General features: G+C 38.7%; 1 protein-coding gene across 1 annotated transcript in view; it reads right to left on the bottom strand.

Moving 5' to 3' along the window:
* Positions 1–18,992, bottom strand: part of flt1 (fms related receptor tyrosine kinase 1) — a 129,420-nt gene that overhangs the window by 62,133 nt on the left and 48,295 nt on the right. Inside the window, 2 exon segments of the mRNA XM_052026169.1 lie at positions 675–783; positions 6,864–6,993. Coding sequence (XP_051882129.1) covers positions 675–783; positions 6,864–6,993 — 239 coding nt within the window.

Here is an 18,992-nt window from a genome sequence, read left to right as displayed (position 1 = left end):
TATGTTTCAAATTAGAATTTAATAAATTTCATTCTAGATAAGAATTATTGTCTTCCTTTTGTAGAATCCATAATGAATAAATGATTTTGGTCTATGAACATTGTTAGGAATTGTACATGAGGTGGATGATACGGTTTACCTGACTTACAGTCCAGGCAGCAATATTGGAAAGTACCCAATTTCCTTAATGTTCTCTTTGCCAACTGAATTCCTGCACCATTCATAAATAAGTTCAAAGTCAGATATTCCTCTAAATTTGTCAGTCATACACAATGTGTGATCTGCAATGGTCCTTTGTTCCCAAAACAAACACATTCTATCCTTCAAATTCATCCATGATTTTGCTTGTATCCCTCCCTTCTTTCCCACCACACTACCTAGCTATGTCATGGTGACAGAGTTTCCAGATGTTCTGTCATCAGTCTCCTGATTTTCTTCCCTAAATTCCTTCACCTCCATCTCCATGTTTATAAGCATACACAAATCTATATCTTTGACCATTTTTGTCTACAACTTTAGTTCAGCTCTTATTATTTCATCCCTTGCCCTGATTAAATTCTCAAGAGATGCTTACTCTGTGAAGTCTTTAAATATTCTTTAAATGCAAGCAATGCAAGTTGTCATTCTTATCAAATATGCAATTCATAGCTTTTATTGCTGCTTCAATCACTTACCTGAAATATAAAAATTAATACTTTTTACATCTTTTCCAACTTTGTTTGAAGCCAAACAATGATAAGTTCCAGAAATATTAGATTCTGCTACTACCAGAACACTGACAGTCTAAAAGGAAAAAAAAGGGAAATAAAACAATAATGAATATCCTATTCATTTTCTCATCAAATGAAACATTTCCTTTTGCAGTGTAACCAGGTACAGTTATTCAATGGTTCTATTTACTCATTGCCATATAATTGTGAAATTGTTACATCTTAGTTCTTTGAAAATACTTTATTCCAAAACAATGATATTGGTAGAATAACAGGAAAACTCTCCCCATGGAGCTATTTAACATCTTTATCGTTCTGTTCCTGGCTTTGAATATGCAGACATATTTGGTTTGTTTTATACTCAGCTGAAGCAAAGGCTGGTTTTAGTAGTTAGTTTCAGCCGAGTAGTATATTGTGAATATTAGCAATGGTCCTCCTCAGGAGGGAATTCTTATTATTCTGCATGTGAGTGTTTTCACCCTGAACATTTAGAACAACTTCAGGTAGTTTCAAAGAATGCTAATCCAGTCATTTTACAAGTGATTTGATACTGTCTCATCCAATGGTACTCACAATAGGGCCTTCTGTAGTCACATTTGATAGAAGTTTATATATACCCTGAAATGTTAATGTCACTGCAAATTTGAAACATAAATAAGCCATCAAACTGCTTAACAAAAGAATGTTTTTGAAGTGAAATGACAAATAATTATAATCTGATGCTTTGCTTGGTTTAAGTCAATTTTTAAATATTTCAGTATATACTGTTAATTTTAAAGTATCCTTTTGGACCTTGTTTTGCATCTTTTTTTTAAACATCCTCAAATGTTCCAGGCATCCCTCATCCTCACCACCACCACCCCCCCGACACACACACACACACACACACACACACACACACACACACACACACACACACACACACACACACACACACACACACACACACACACACACACACACATTCCCCTGCTTTCGCAATTAGTAATGACCCTGACACACCAGAATCACCACAGTACAATTTTGTTGTCAGTTTAATCCTAATGTTAAAAAATGTTGAAAACTGGATATCTTCATCTGATTCTACTGTCTAAATGGAGAATGTACAGAAAGAATTTACACTAATATCAAGGGTATTAAAATCTCAGGATGTCTCCAGCATCTTGCAATCAGTGAAGTACTTTTGAAGTATAATCCCTGTCACATTGCTGGTAGTGAATTTGTCTGCAGCAAGATCCCATCAGAAGAAATGAAATAAATGATCTGATTCTCTTTTTTAGGTGCTGTTTGAGGGCTGACTGCAGACCAGGACACTGAAAGAACTTCCCTGTTCTTCAAATAATTCTGTGGGATCTGTTAATCGGTCTAAAAGGGTATTTGGGATTTTGGGTTAAAGTCACATGATACTTCAACAGCGCAGCACTTCTCCACTGCAATGAAGACCCTGCTTAGGTTATTTTCTCAAAGTTTTTGGAGTTAGCCATGTACCCATGACTTTCAGATTCAGAGACAAAGCTACTAAACTGAACCAGGCTTGACATGTAATGAATCTTGAGCTAGGATTTCGTTTATTTATGGCATGGCAAAATTCCAATGAAATAATCAACTTAAATGTACATAGTTTCCCCCTCCACACTACCTCCTCCACAATGATATATTCCATTTCTTCCCTGCAATACTAAGGATAGACTAATGTTATAGAGCCCTTAATCCAGAAAACTAGATTAATAATGCGGAGAAACTGGTGCAAAAAATCTGGAAACTTTGAATGTGACCGTGAAATTGGATTACATGATGATACCATTTAGGAAAGGAAATCTGCCATCCTTAGTTGATTTGATTTGTCCAGGACTCTATGCCCAGACAAGTGTAGTTGGCAACTTAGGAGGTCACCTGGTTACAACCATCTTAGGAAAACTAGGGATGGGCATCTCAAGAATTAATTTTAAAATTCTTAGTATCCTTTTTTTAAAAAAAAGTATGCTACTGTCCAGAATGTTGGCTGTTGTCAACCTCATGAAGTGAATCTCAGATAACCAGAAGAAGATATGGGTATGACAACACAGGCTGGATAATATTTATTTATGTCTCTTCTTACAAGCTATCCAGGAAAGAACTCTTGTAATTCCTACCATCTATTATGGATGGGTTTGAGTGACAGAAAGACCTGGACCTTGAACCTGAAAGTGTTCAATCACAATTTACAATGACAACCAGACTAGGACTTTTAATAATTAAGTGATCCACAACTTTAAAATGCTTTAAATGCACAATACTATATGTATTTCTAACAAAATGGCATGAACTTTGGGGTGTGGGGCAAGGAAACCTTATCTCTCAGGAAAACAGTGATAGAGCTTGTTTAATTGATTATAGTTATTTAATGGCATTAGCTCTGCCATGTTATAATGATTTTGTTCAGCTCTCCTCATTTATAAAGCAGTTTGGGCGGAAATGTTGCGACAACATTATGGTCATCATTCTGGTTTAATCAGAGTTTATTTGTACTCATTTCCTCCGCTTTCATTCAACTCCATATATAACATTTTTAAATGTTAGGGGTCATATTAAGGAGACCATTAATTACTTTATGACTATTATATTGTCTGTTCTGGTAAAACCTTTGACCTACCATTCCTTGTTTTCAGGGACTCAGTTTCATCATGTGTTTTAGAGCTTGGAATTTAAAACTGTTCCTAGATTTTGTATAGAATTGTACTACTCAAAATATTTTGTGTGTAAAATCCATATTTCAGTTACTTTAAAAAATCTGGTATGTACAAAGAAGTTTCCAATAAAATAATGCAACATTAATTTTGTTTTGAATATATGTCATATTGTCATATGCCATGCATTGGAGAGATGATGAAAGTAAATTTGCATTATTTTTCATTACCCAATATTACTCAACAGGTTTTTTTTTAACTGCAGTGACTGATTTTACACTTCCAAGAAATTTCAGTTTAAGATACAAGTTACAGGCCACTAATTCCAAAGGACATGAGATATCCATGATATTCTATAGTAAGATTCTCTGGGATTCTGGGACAATAATTCCATTTCTTTTATTCTCTGGCTAGTGTAACTCAATCATTCTTAATGTTCAGGAAGAATTGTTTATTACACTGCCTAATACGGTGAAGCGAACCCATTTTACTTTTGCTCCTCATCGCAAATTCAGCTCCCTCATCTCTATTCCCTTCCCAGGAAACTGCCTGAAGCTGATCAACTGTTTGCAGTGTGTTTGGGCAATGCAGTTTTCTTAACAACATACGTTCTCCATTACTAAGGTTGCCTATTTCCATCTCTGTCACATAACTTGACCTTGCTGCTACCTCTGCTTACCTGCTCTTGAACTCTTCAACCAATATCTCTGTTGCCTTTAGAGCCAACTACACAAAGGTTCATTAAAGTGTTCCATGTTTTGGATCCAAAATCAATGGTTCACTGCCTTCTCAAAACCCATTTTACTTTGACTGTAATTTACTATTTTTATTAGTCGCCTTTTGATGTTTCAGTGACTTAATTGCCACTCATTGCACTCATAATGTGATAATTATAGACATTTTAGCAGCTTTCATCATTTTACCTGTTGGAGATAATTCTGTTTAGGATATAATTCAGTATGTGAGATCTTAAGTGGAAACCTGCAGATATTGTAGTTACAGGATTGGAAAAATCCAACCGTTTGAAAATAAACATATGGAGAATAAAAAAAACCTTCTACTGAGAAAGCTCTGTATATGTTTCTCACACACATTCTTGCCAATACCCTCTTCCTTAACAACCTCCTTTCCCATATCCTGCTTCCTCCCTCAGTCCCATTCCCCAATTCTCCTTCCTTCCTCCTTCTGTCCCTACTTCCCATTTCTCTCCCCCTTTCCCTCAGGCCTTTATCTCCCCCTCTCTCTAAATCCTTATTCTTCCTCTCTCCTCACCCAGCTTTCCCACTCACTTCACTTACGATCTCCCCTTCACTCTCCCCCATCCCTTGTTATCCCTCCATCCCAAATCTCCCCTATCGCTCTCCCACTATTCCTTCCCACAAATCCCTCCATTTGCTCTCACACTTGCACCTCCACTATCCTGCTCTAATTCTGCTCTCTCCCCACCACACCAAACCCCTGCCTGCACCCACCCTCGCACTTCCCCTACCTCTCCTTGCTCACTTCCCGGTCATCTGAGTGCCTGCAAACCTCCCCAACTCTGGCGTCAGTAGCTGCCCCTCCCAAAACCTGCATACTAGCACAGACCTTATCACCCTGAAATTTTCCCACAAAAATACCTGTGGCAGTTTGAGCTGCCCATCTAATGCCAGCTAGTGCCCATAGGTCATAGCCACCTGTGGCACCGACAGCAGGTGTTGGACATAGTTGGCCAAAATTTTGGTGACCCAGTGAAGTGAATGGTAGCCTTAGGATCCATCCTCCCAATCCTCTGGAAAAACCTACCAACTACCAGGAATGCATTTAAGAATCTCTTGACTAATGCAGTATACTCCTGTCTGATCTCTCTTCCTCTACCCTGTATTTAAAACTTTGCTATCCATATTTTAGTTTGCTACAATCCTCAATCTTCGTCATATCTGTACTTCTGTGAAACACCAGCCCTGAACTGCTCATTTCAGATTTTTATTTGCTTTGTGAATTTAAATTCACCAGCTGCTATAGTGGGATTTGATCTCACAAAGTCGGGCCTCTGAATACTTGGTGAGTAAATTAATCACTTTGCTATTGTACTCATGATACTATTAAAGCAATGGGGCATTCACAAATTCTGGCCAACAACCAGTACATAAACAACATTCATCCAGTTGCTGTTCGGGACTTTGCTGTATGCACAATTGGTTGGTGTGGTGCAGAAGTAACTCAGTGATTGCAAGGTGCTTTGGTACAAAGGGCTACATGAATGCAAGTTCTTTCCTCTTTAAATTTGGAGAAGGACAGATCAAAAGAATCAAACAGAAAGAAAGAATCAGAAAAAAATTTCCCTTTCTTAATCACTTGATTTGAGCATAAAATAATTCTTTAACAATATACTTGATTGCTAATTAGCATTTGCAATTTTATGACAGCACTTATGCAAGTGTTAACCTGAGTACAACTACTACTATGTATTGGATTAATCTGAACAATGGTCCACTGAATGGTTTGAGAATTATATAAAAAGAACTTCCATCTATACAATGACTTCACTTCTGAGGTAGATTATAAAGTACTTTTGAAGGGTATTGTAATGTAGAAAAAGCAGCAACTAATATGTAGACAGTAGGATCACTTAAACTAGAATATGAGTATGACCTGCACTTTCTAATAACGGCTGATCCTGTCCTTGGCTGAGGTGAAAATTACACTACAAATAAGATGATAAGTAAAAGAAGTCAGCGTTTACACAATCTCCAGAACTAGATTGATCGCCTGAGAAATTATCCAGATTTTTTTCTTTAGATTAAACTAGATTTTCACTTTACCTGTATACTACTTGGATGCAGAAGATGAGTGAGGTCAAACACTTAATACTAAAGCAGCACAATCATACGCCTTTGTTCTATCCAGCAAGTTTGTTGCAACAAGATCCCATTGTAAATGCTGACAATTAACTAAAAATGTAGGTAGTTTTTTGAGACATGCATGTTCATGTTTTGTGCTATATTCTCAGACTCACTGGGACTGGGTTTAGAGCTATATCCTTGTACATGCCTTATTGCCAGTGGAAATTTTAGTAAAGTTTGAATTCAAATTAAGTTCCAGAGGAAAGTGAGCAGAAATTAAAAAGTAAACTAAAATTTATTTTCTAAAAAAACAGGCTCTGACTTTATTATTCACTAATTAATAAATATTAAGTCCAACAAATTCATGTACTTATACATCCATAGGTCAAATGATTCACCATGCTAAACATATGATTGCTAATATGTATTGGTTATGGTGTGGCTTAAGTATGTGCCTTGTAATAGGTGCCTAGCCATGTTAGGAGCCATGTATGTGTGTGGAAAAGAAATGGATAAAGAAAACCACAGTAAAACACAATATACTTAAATAAATCTAACCGGATTAAAGCATGAACTTCAAACAATATTTTCACAGTATTCAAAACAATATTTATTAAAAATAGTATGTATATATTTGTAAATGCATTTAATTCTTTAAATACCTTATTTTTCCCTTGCAGTAACTCTACTCTTTCATTAATGCCATGAATCTTATTTCCAATAATGTTGATGCTGCTGCCAAGTCTATCCAGAGAAACAATGCTGCTTTTGGTCTCTGCGTAAGCTTCACATCTGGAAACAGCATTTAAGAGTCATTATAGTAATGATAAACTGCTCGCATGGTTTCTCCTTAAATCAGGTCACTGACTATAATATTAAAGCTACTGATTCTAAAAAGGAATATTATTAAGAAACTACTTTGTAAATGGTACCAATCAAATAACAAAATGCAATTGTTTTTATATATTATCAGATAGTTTTTGAAAGGCATGGGTTAAAAAAAAGGCATTAAATGCCCTCTGGAAAGCTTTGCCAAAGATGTTGGTTTTGCAATATGCCTTAAAGCCCAGTTAGTAAGAGTTCTGAATTGAATTAAAGATATAATTGGCTCTTCTTCAGCAGGCAAGGCTTCATTCCTTGCCTACACATCCAAGTGAGCTCCACCTCTACCTGACACATCAAAATATATTTGTTTTGACCATATATATCTTCATCAACCATATTTCAAGTCTCATTGTTTTGTCCTTGCATTCTGCCACATGAGGTGCTGTAATCACAGCAATAACCTGACCACTCAAGTATTGAACTGTTTTTGGTTTTGCATTTATTAACATGTTTTGTATTTTAAGTAGGTTTTGTAATAGCCTTTGAAGAGGGACCATGGACCACCTCACATATGGACAATATTTATTAATGAATGCCATAGTGGCACATGAAAGACGATACAGCAGATCATGGGTGTGTGAAGCAGACTGCTGTTTGAATTACTAGGGAGAAGCCCTCAGTAGATTGGTTGTTACGATTCAATGTGGTCTACAATCAAACTAACTCATTATTGTGAGGGTTCAGCTCTAACCTCTTTGTTTACAGCAAGCAGCTGTCATGCAGGAAGAGGAGGTGGATGAGGCTGATTCGGAAAAGTAAGGGAGAGGAAAACTAAGATAACCCTTTCTGGGCATGCTGACCCTGAACAACTCCTCCAACTGTGATACCAGTAAAGATAATCTTAATTTCCCATTCACCAACAACCAACAACCTGTCCTCACTACATTCCCTCTGGTAATGACTATCACGTTGTCCTCTCTTCCACAATGCAAAAATGTAAAGGGAACATTTCAAAGCAAATTTACAAATCAAAGCATGACAAATGGCATTGAATCATCCCTTGGTGACTGTTTACCATCACCAAGGGTAAACTAGACTAGTGCTCCTACACAGCGCTAATTCAGTGGCTGAAGCAGGGATGGTGGAAGGCTATTGAGGCTGCAGTTGGCCTTGAAGACCCTGAGCAGCATTGGATCCTAAAGACCCAGGACCTTCTTGACCTAATCAGCAGTATTCTGGCCTGGCTGACTGATTGGCAAAAGCAACAGCATTGGAGGAGTAGCTTACAAATGCATTCAGATTTATGTTCCACAGAATCTTACCGGTCCACTTCTAAGCCAACTTCTAATTAAGAGCAGTGTCAGAATTTGTGACCAGGAGTATAACATCAAGGATCCGTGTTTCTTCACTTTCACTCTGTCCTTATTCTTGTGTCACTCTCTGGCCAAGTTATATTTCTTGCATATGTGGAAAGGGTAAAGTAAAGTTTATAGTTGTGGTGAGGGGTTGCATGCAAAGTAAGAAATGCAAGCTTGTGCCAACTGCAACTGGTAAACTTCAATCTATTGTGGGATGGGAGCAAGATGAGAGACAAGAAGGAGCATTCGGTATTTGGGTACCTTGTAAGTTTTGGCTCTGTGGCTGGCTACATTTTCAATTATTGTGACAATGATCATCTGCATTGTGGTAGTTGTGGTAGTAACCCACTGCTAACTGTTGTTACCTTCAAATGTGCGCTGATTTATCTTACAAGTGAGGATGATTGTGCAAGTGAATGAGCTTGGATAATGTGCCTAAGTGATTAGCAGTGTGTTCAGTCACTGAGATATCACTGGGAAACTTGGACCAGTGAGGATGTGATGGAGCATACAAATGATAGAGATTGCAGGTTATTGAGGGTGGTACATTTATTCTGTATATAATGCCAATTGCCCAGTTATAGGATGTGGCATTTAAATATGCATTCACTGATCATGGATACAAATGTGAGATTCTTGAACAGCCTGACTCCTAGTGTGAACCTTCCTCCACTTCCTTTGTGTTGTATGCCCAGAAGAAGCCATGGTTCCTGCTACTCCATGAAGGTTCCCGTTGCTGTCTGTAAGGAGTTTGTACATTCTCCCGTGTCTGCGTGGGTTTCCTCCGGGTGTTCCGGTTTCCTCCCACATTGCAAAGACGTATGGGTAGGTTAATTTGGGTTTAAAATGGGCGGCGCGGACTCGTTGGGCTGGAAGAGCCTGTTACCACGCTGTAAGTAAAATTTAAAAATTTAATTTAAAGCTTGCCATCCCCTGCGTCATATTGTAAGGCATTGTTGCAAAGATAATGATTGCATTAGTTTTGATATTCTGGGCTTCTTGGATTTTAGAATAATAGTAAATGCAATATTGCTCTTGAACAAAAAATGAGAGAGTTCACAGAGAACTATAGGCCGGTTAACCTCATGTGAGTAGTAGGTAAAAAGATATCTCTTATTAGATAAGTAGTACCCAGAAAATCTTATGATTTCGTAGTGTCAACACAGACTTATGATAGGGAAGTTGTGTTTGCTATGTCTGACCTGGTGAATAAAGGGCAGCAGTGCAAAAAGCATTTGATAATTTATGTGTTTGTGCGTGCATGTGTGTGTTTCTATTCCTATACCACATAGGTTTAAGAGGTTGCAAAAAAGATCTTTCGGCTTAACCTCTCCTTCTCATAGATAAAGCCTGGGGAGCACATAGGGAGTGCTGTCAATAGGAGTTTCTTATTCTATTACGGCATCAAGTTTACTTCCCCGCCTCACTATGTTAAGGTAGTATCCAAAAAAAGGGCCAAGTGCAGAATGGCCAACAGTAATTCCCTCAGGATGACAGCACATTATTCTCACAAGAAAGTGGGCAGGGACAACTGTCCCAAAAGCTGACACAGCATGCAATAGATTAAGTCGAAGAACACATCAATCACAAACTATCAACAATAGGAAGCATCAAGGTAACAAACACTGGCAAGACAAATAAATCACATTTAGAGAAAGAAAATTTGGCTGCACTCAAGTTGTCCAGGGAGTATTCTTGTTATAATGTTGGACACAGTATCATCAGGAAACAGAAGCAGCAGATATTTGAAAAAAAATGGTTTAAGGACAAGGCAAAGAGGCAGGGAGTACAAGTTATGCAAAGGGTGGATGGATAACTGTGAGACACTCTACTCAAGGAGAGCCAGTCAACTGATATGTTAGTTTCCTGTAAGCCATTTCCCTCAAGATGCACAGTGCCCTTCTCAAGCAGGTGTTCTATGTTGATCCCTCATTCTGCTGGAATTTCTGCAGCAAGAAACAATTTGATGATAATATATAGTATTTAGCCAAACCTGTACTTTAGATGCTTCTTGGCATATTAAGGTATCATAATATTGTCTCATCATACCTGTAACATGTTTGATGAAGACATTTGTAAATGCATATTCCTTTCTATAACTTTATTCCTCTTTCTTCTGATACTGTCTTTCACCAGATTTTATTCCTCTCCTCTTCAAAATTCCCCTAATGTCTACAAACTGCTAATGTCTGCAATTTTCCTTTTCTCTTAGTTCCTTGGATGTTTCTTGCCTCTCAAAGTCCATGCCCAAATTTCCCAATGCTTTACTTTTTGATTTCTTCAATAAGGCTTTTGAGTTATGCAGGTTCCCATTCCATAAATATTTCAAATTTATATTTCTTGCCCATGTCTTCAAATCACTCCATGGCCTCCACCTTCCATAGTTCTATTATCTCCCTACACAGACTTTGCATCCCTCATTCTGACCTTTTTGTGCACTACCTTGCCATCAGCCACTCCCTCCTGTTTACCCTCTACTCCCTAATTTCCTTTTCCCTATCACTGGTGGTTGTGCCTTCAGCAATCTAAAGCTCTTAAATTTCCTCCCAAAATCTCTCTGCCCTCCTCCCTTGCTATCATTCTTCTCCCTGATGATGATCACCTTTGACCAAGCTTTAGGTGAAAAGGCCTAAATTCACCATATCAATCTTTTTTCATTATACTCCTTGGGATGTTTTCTTTAAAGTAAAGTAAATTGTTTTCTCTGTAAATCAAATAATGGCAGCACTATTGATTATATGTTGACCTCAATCTCCCTTTAACTTTTTGTTTACAGGGATTGATATATAGCTTGAAGTGAAGTAATAAGGCCAGAAAAGGAACATGAGAAAAATCCAATCTTTTTAATTGATTAATTGAGCAGGTGACTGTTGGTACTTCATTTCAAACCTATGTCTAATGCAGCTTGTGAAGCAAAGATCAAATTGCTGGAGGAACTCGGTGGGTCAGACAGCATCCATAGAGGAAAAGGGTCTTAACCTAAAATGTCAATTATCCCTTTGCCTCCACAACTGCTGCCTGACCCATTGAGTTCCTCCAGCAGTTTGTTTTTGGCTCCAGATCTGCAGTCACCTGTGTCTCCAGTATGTGAAGCTTGTCACCATCACATCAATAGTTTGGGAATCCCAGAAGAAACTGTACTTGATACCAAAACAAAGATCAGTACTCAAGGTTCAATTGCATGCACTAGTTAGTCAGTTTCTGCAACTGAAAATCAAACTTTTCCATAATGAAATATGACCATGTCTGTTTATAAATCACTTTGAGTCACTCCAGAAACTCAATGAGGTACTCTTAGGTGTGAGTCAGCCTTATACCACCGCCAACACACTTGCTACATCAGGGAATCATGAGGTAACATAATTCACCCACTTGTATAGAATGCTGGCCAAACCACATCTGGAGATTGGGAGTTTTGTGTACAACATTAGTCTTCTTATTTAAGGATTTTAATGTGTTTGAAGCAATCCAGATGAGGTTTACTGGACTCAGACCTGGGTTGGACTGGTTGTTTTATGAGGAAAGGTTGACGGACTAAGTTTATATCTGTCAGAATGTGTGAGAGATGACTTAATCAAAATATACAAGATCCTGAAGGGTCTTAACAGGGTGGATCTAGAGATGTTTCCTTTTGTGGGAGCATCTAGAACTGGGGGTCACAATTTAAAAATGAGTCACCCGTTTATGACAGGAATGAGATGACATTTTTTCTCTAAGAGATTCATGAAGCTTTGGAGTGCTCTTCCTTAAAGGGCAGTGGAAGTAGAATCCTGAATATTCTTAATGCAGAACTGGAACGATTCTCGATAAACTAGGAAGTGAAAGGTTTACTGGGGGTGGGCAGGAATGCAGAGTTCAGCTGACAATCAGATAAGCTGTGATCTAATTGAATGGAGGAGTAGGTCTGAGAGGCTGAATGGTTTATTCCTACTAATTTGTATGTTTGTGATGGTCGTACACAATGGCCTTGTAGGAGGGTGACAGACCTGGACCATGTTATTCTCGAAGTAGCCAGCGTAGGGCACACTTGTGGCTACATGGTCGTTTCAGCACAGTGCCAGACTTGAACAGACGTGAAACACTTATCTTTACCCTTCAGGGACCCATCCATTCATTGCACCAAGCCATCTGCTATCTACTGGTCCCTGGCCTCCAACCCATTTCCTCTCCCTCCCACCTGTAATCCCCCACTTTAATGACAACTTCCTAGTCCCTTCCACTATCTAATTTTCTAATTCCCTCTTCTATGCCTGTCCACAATCCATTCCACCCCCACCCCCCCCAACAAATAATCTCTGATCCATCCCCCTAAATACCAATCCCCAATCCAGTCCCACAACAATCATCCTGGTTCCATCCCTGTAACTGCTGGTCCCTGATCCATCCTGCAACAAGCTGTTCCTGATCCATCTCCCCAACAACTGGGCCCCAATCCATTCCCCCAGCAATTTGTCCCCATTCCATACTCCCAATAACTAGTCCCTGATCCATCCCTGCACTGCTGGTCCCTAATCCATTCCTCCCAACTGCCAGTCACAGATCTATACCCCCAAATGCACATATGCTGGTCTCCAGTCACTGCCCTCACCTAAACCCACAGCCTTCTCTGCTCTGATGTTCTCCAATCTGACCACAGCATAGGCTCAATTCGGGCCAAAAGTTGTGCGGTTCTTGTTACTTGTGCCCAGGGCCTTGGAGTACACCAACATCTTTAGGGAAAGATTTCTAATTGACTATTTGAGTCTTTCTGACACTTATGAAATCATTGTTTTCCTTGTGTAGTCACTTCACGAAAAATCATCTGACCATCTGAAAGGTTTATAATTTAAGTATTTTATCAATGTTGGAAAAAATGGATATTGGACAGAATGCAATCATGATACTGAAAGTTAATTGTGAACTTAAATTAATACTTCCGTTAAACTTTTAACACAATTTAATTTTATCCCACTACCAGTTTCTCATGGCACTGTTAAAGGGCATGGCTGTCATAGCAACTTAAACCTTGAAAAAATATTTGTCACCATTGTGGTTGTGATGGAATGTTTAGAATTGATTGAGTCTCAAGCACTAATCAGGCACTTAAGGGAAGTGCATTGCACCGCATTTGAAGAGTGAGAGACAATTGCGCTGCTGGGAATGGTCTTGCTTGGGGGAGGAAACTAAAACAACAAGAGGAAAGCAGCATATACTGTGATTTTGCACAGGAAACTTGTAGCACCTTCTGCTAAAGTAAGATAAGAAAACTCCCATGGCCCATGCAGGAGAAGGCCATTGCTATCTGCCTGCCAATGTGTTTAATGACTGCCTTGTAGCATTGGAACTCACACAAAGGCTGTTAATTCAAATAAATTCTAAATTAGGATATGAGTCACAATCTCTAAACAGTAATGAGTCTATCTGAATTCAAAATTCATCCTGTGGAGTATTCATTCTCCTTCTAATGCCTTCAAATTTGATTCTGATTAAGTATGTTTCAATATTTGATCTAAAGTCAGTGATTCCTGTTATACCAAAGACTGCAGCTTGCCTTCAACAGTTCTTGAGATAAAAGCAGAGCAGAGATTTGAATTCCAATGATGGCTTGTACAAGAATGTTTCTACCACACTTCTGTTTAAAAGCCCAAGTGTCACTCAATTTGCTCCTATATTAACTTTTATTTCTGAAAACTTATGGTTCATGTGGCAGGTTGTAGCAGATTTTCAGTTACAGGTTACTTTGGTCAAATAGTGAATAGACTGACCACACAATAGACCAGTGAGAAGACCAAAACAAATTCATTGCTGGGTCTCATTTGAATTTGTCTACCAAACTATGTGATCAATATGAACTGACAGAAAGTTCTCCAATGGACTGGGGGGAAGTGGGGGTGCGGTTGGAGGGAATCCAGCATTTTCTTCATTGAACCCAATCAGAGTTGATCCTTAAAGGCATTAGCTGTGGTACTGAGGGGCGGGGGTGGGGAGAGGCCCGGGTGGACATTGGGAATATAGTTTTGAAGACAATCTTGGTGAGGGAAGTGAATGAAAAATCTGGGAGGAGTAGTTAGTCTGCTCCTGGTTTCTACAAACACCAGTGACACCAAGGAACTAAGCCCCATTTAACAGGTCCTATACTGTTAAAGGTGCCAAATGAAAATATTTATGAGCTTCTCCACCTGTTCCACATAGCACATTGGCTTTTCATTTCAATTATTATTTAAAAATGTAGGTCTTTGGCATCAAATTTTAACAACGTTTTCATCTGCCTACTTCCTTGTTTGCTTACGTGAACAAAATGGTGAGGAAACTAAAATACACCTTCAGTGTGATCCTTTTTTATTACAAAAGAGAACTAAAGTTATCTAGACATCTCTTTCTTGGTTGCTATCAAGGATCCTTACTCAAAACTGCAGGGTGGGCTTTAGCTGTGATGCCTCTCATGGTTAAAAAAAAGCCTCCATCTAGGTTCACTGTGTTGTAATATTAGCCATGGAACACGTTGTCCTTCCTGATTCCATAGTGTCCTATTAGACTGAAGAAACATATGGTAGGCCAAACTTGCAACAGCGTAACATTGTCACAGACTGGAACTTGGGTTACAGAAAATTCACTTTTGGCCTCTTCATGGAAAAATAGCACAAGGCATGTGATTTTGTGCCTTTGCAATATTTTCATGTTTCCAGATGATCTCCTTCTCAACAGTAAACTGGAAAAGGTACTTCCTCACATTAATGACATCATTTCCCTGTCATCAACATGCATGGCACATATTATTTATTTAACACCAAAAATTGGATCAATAGGTTGAAATTTACAGCCGGTACATGATTCAGCAAGAGTACATCACACTGAAAATGGCAAAACCTTCAAGATTTAAAGGTCATCAATTTTACTTATTGAAAATTATACCCTGGTTGAAGGGCCTCAGGATCACCTGCAGCCATAAAGCATGATTGACCCACTCCTGACCACAAACAGCTCTTTTGTTTTACTGACATTAAGGGAAAGGTTATTGTCATGACACCACGTCACTAGGTCCTCAGCTTAAATAATGATGAGTTGGAGTATAGGAAGGAGGTAGAAAGCCTAGTGGACACAGCTCAGCACATCACAGATACCAGCCTCTCTTCCATGGATTCTGTCTGCACTTCTCGCCACCTCGGTAAAGCAGCCAACATAATCAAAGACCCAACCATCCCAGGCATTCTCTGTTCTCCCTTCTCCCATCGGGCAGAAGATACAAAAGCTTGAAAGCACGTACCTCCAGGCTCAAGGACAGCTTCTATCTAGCTGTTATAAGACTATTGAACAGTTCCCTAGTACGATAAGATGGACTCTTGACCTCACAATCTACCTCATGATGACCGTGCACCTTATTGTCTACCTGCACTGCACTTTCTCTGTAACTGTACCACTTTATTCTGCATTCTGTTATCATTTTACCTTGTACTATCTCAATGTGCTGTTGTAATGAATTGATCTGTATGAATGGTATGCAAGACAAGTTTTTCACTGTACCTTGGTACATGTAACAATAATAAACCAATTTACCAAGCTCAGGTTGGACATCTGCTGGGAGAGCCATGCGTCATTAAACAATTCCCCCCACCACCATTTCTGCCACACCACCACTATTTTTTCATGATTTCATCCCACATCATCCCTCCAGATTTGACCTCATCTCCAAGATAACCTCTGCTATAGTGTTAGATCTAAACTTAGCACTTAGCACACAGTTAATATACTAAAAGAGGGTGAAATTTAAGTCATCAAGTTGTACAATACAGAAATGGGCCATTCAGCCCAACTCGTCCATGCAGACTATGATTATCTTTGCTAATCCTATTTGCCTGCATTAGGCCCATATCTCTCTACTCCCTTCCTATCATTATACCAATCCAAATGCCTTTTAAATACTAATTGTATCTGCCTCTACCTCTTCCTCTGGAAGCTCATTCCATATTCCTGCCACCCTCCGTGTGAAAAACTTGTCTCTTGGAACTCCTTTAAATTTCTCCCCTTTCACTTTAAACTTATGCCCTCTAGTTTTATACTCCCCCACCTGAAGACTCCGACTACCTACCCAATCCCTGCCCCTTATCATTTTATAAACCTCGGTGAGGTCACCCCACAGCTCCCTACATTCCGGTGAGAATAAACCCAACCTATACAATTTCTCCTTATAAGCAAAGCCCGCTTTTCTGGGCAACATCCTGGTGAATCTCTTCTGCACTGTTTGTAATGCTACCACATCCTTCCTGTGGTGACCAGAACTGTACACAATACCCCAAGTGCGACTTGACCAATGATTTATACAGCATTTTCTGGCTTCAGCCTGTCATCTAAAAGTCTTAAAGTCTCATCTTTTAAATAGATCATGTAGTGTCTTGTAAATAAACCCCTACTCCTTTGGATATACATACTAATTCCTAATGCATTCATTAAGACATTAGTAATTGCTTATGAGGATGTTGAAAGATTTTTTTGAACATTGTAAATGATTCTCACAAAGTACACTTTAGATGAATTGCAGCACTAGAACTGGTTGCTTGTTGTGGAAAATAATTTGCCAAAGCTCTCTGCATGTGCTGATGATAACGTAAGCCACAGTGGCAAGGAACAGCAGGGTTGACCTGTCACTGGATTATAACACACACTAAATTTAATTGTAATATGAAGTTAAGCTAAATTTAGCTGTGACACTGTTGAATAGAGGTGTAATAGCACAGCTGCCTCAATGGGCCAGATCTAAAGTTAGCCATGTATGAACAAGCTTGAGAGTCATTCAGTTTATATGTTGAAAAAAAGGGTATGTTCTTAGAAGCAATATTCCTGACAGAAATTGGTTCAAAAGCATATGACACGTTCAAAACTATTCTCATACTATGAAATGTGATCAATACCTGGTTCAGAGGCACAGTAAAAATCTTATGAAACAGATTGATCTATAAGGAGAGACTAGATAGGCTGGGACTTTTTTTTACCTGGTGGAGGAGGCTGAGGGGTGACTTTATAGAGATTTATAAAACCATGAGGGGCATAGATAAGTTGAATGTTCACAGTCTTTTTCTCAGGGTAAGGGAGTCTAAAACTAGAGGACATAGGTTTAAGGTGAGAGGGGAAAGATTTAAAAGGGGTGTGAGGGGTAACTTTTTCATACGGAGGCTGGTGGGTATATGAAATGAGCTGCCAGAAGAAGTGGTAGAGGCGGGTACAATTAGAACATTTAAAAAACATTTAAACAGGTACATGGATCAGAAAGGTTTAGAGGGATAAGGGCCAAATGCAGGGAAAATGGGACTAGCTGAAGTAGACAACTTGGTTAGCATGGACAAGTTGGGCTGAAGGGCCACTTTCAAATAAAGGTGTTGATTAACAAACATGCATATAGGTATTGCTGCAGATTGTTTGATAATGAGTTAATACACTTCCTTTTGTAAATTCAGCCAGGTACCTTTGATGGAAAGCATCATCATGCTGGAAAACTGATCTGAATAAGGTTTAACACATCTTAGGTTGAATGGAATATACACCTCAACACAACAGATAGCAAATAAAGGCACCCACCATTGTAATGAACGATGACGACAGGTCAACTTTAATAGGAAAGGACTGGCTGAAATGCTTTCAGCATTTACACTTCAAAGTCACACATTAAAAATTTGTTGAAAAGGTATGGCCATCTGCTCAAGAACAGCTCCTCTGGTATAACAGGGTACAATGAGTGATGATGAAGACTGTAATACATGACTAGCAACATAAACAAAGGACTTTATTCATACACAGGTTATCCTATGGAGTCAAATCTTCATCCAAGATTTTCCAGGCCGTGATGGATAAAATCTTGCAAGCTGTAAATTATTGCTCATGTAAGTAAGATGATCTGTTTAATGCCACAAACACAAAGGAAGAAAACCTTCCAATTTTGGAGGAATTGTTCAGGAAATTACAGGAGCACAATACAAAGTTGAAGTGAAATATACTGTATCATTTCAATGATCAGTAGTGTAACTTGTTTGAAAGTTGATGCTAATAGCTTTCAAAGTGAAGAAGTAGAAGCCAGCACCAATGCATCAAAGCCTAAAAATATAGCACAACCAAGGTTACTCCTAGCAATGGTGCAATATTACATGCAATTCCTTCTAGATTTTGGCAGGTACTCAGATCATTGCATCACATAGTGAAAAAAGTTGTGAAGTGGATGTAGTGCAAAGCCAAGAACGTCTCACCAAAAAAGAAAAGCACATGAGATTCAATCCATTCACAAATTTTGCTTTATCTTTCCTAATGGAGCAGACCATTCCTTGGACAGTTTAGATTTCCATGCAGGATAAAAGTGAAACAAAATTTAAAACGGGTTATTTAAAGTAACTTGATTAAAACTGACCTAATTTACAGCCACTTCCAAATCTTCTAGGCTGATTTCTACTTTTGCCATTTGAGGGAGTTTCTATCTGCTCAAAAAGTTCCCAGCTTTATATAAATATAACAAGCAAGAGACGTGGCTTATACAGTCTTTGCTGTATCCAGTGCTCTCAGCTGTTGCTTGATACTCTATGAAAGGAATTGAATTGGCCAAAGTCTGCCTTGCCATTGAAGCTCATGTTTTGGCCTCTGCCGTCACAA

The sequence above is a fragment of the Pristis pectinata genome, chromosome 11 (genome assembly GCF_009764475.1).
Source record: "Pristis pectinata isolate sPriPec2 chromosome 11, sPriPec2.1.pri, whole genome shotgun sequence".
In the NCBI taxonomy this organism is placed as follows: domain Eukaryota; kingdom Metazoa; phylum Chordata; class Chondrichthyes; order Rhinopristiformes; family Pristidae; genus Pristis; species Pristis pectinata.
Note: the sequence above shows the minus strand (reverse complement) of the source record. Positions and strands in the feature narration are given on the sequence as shown.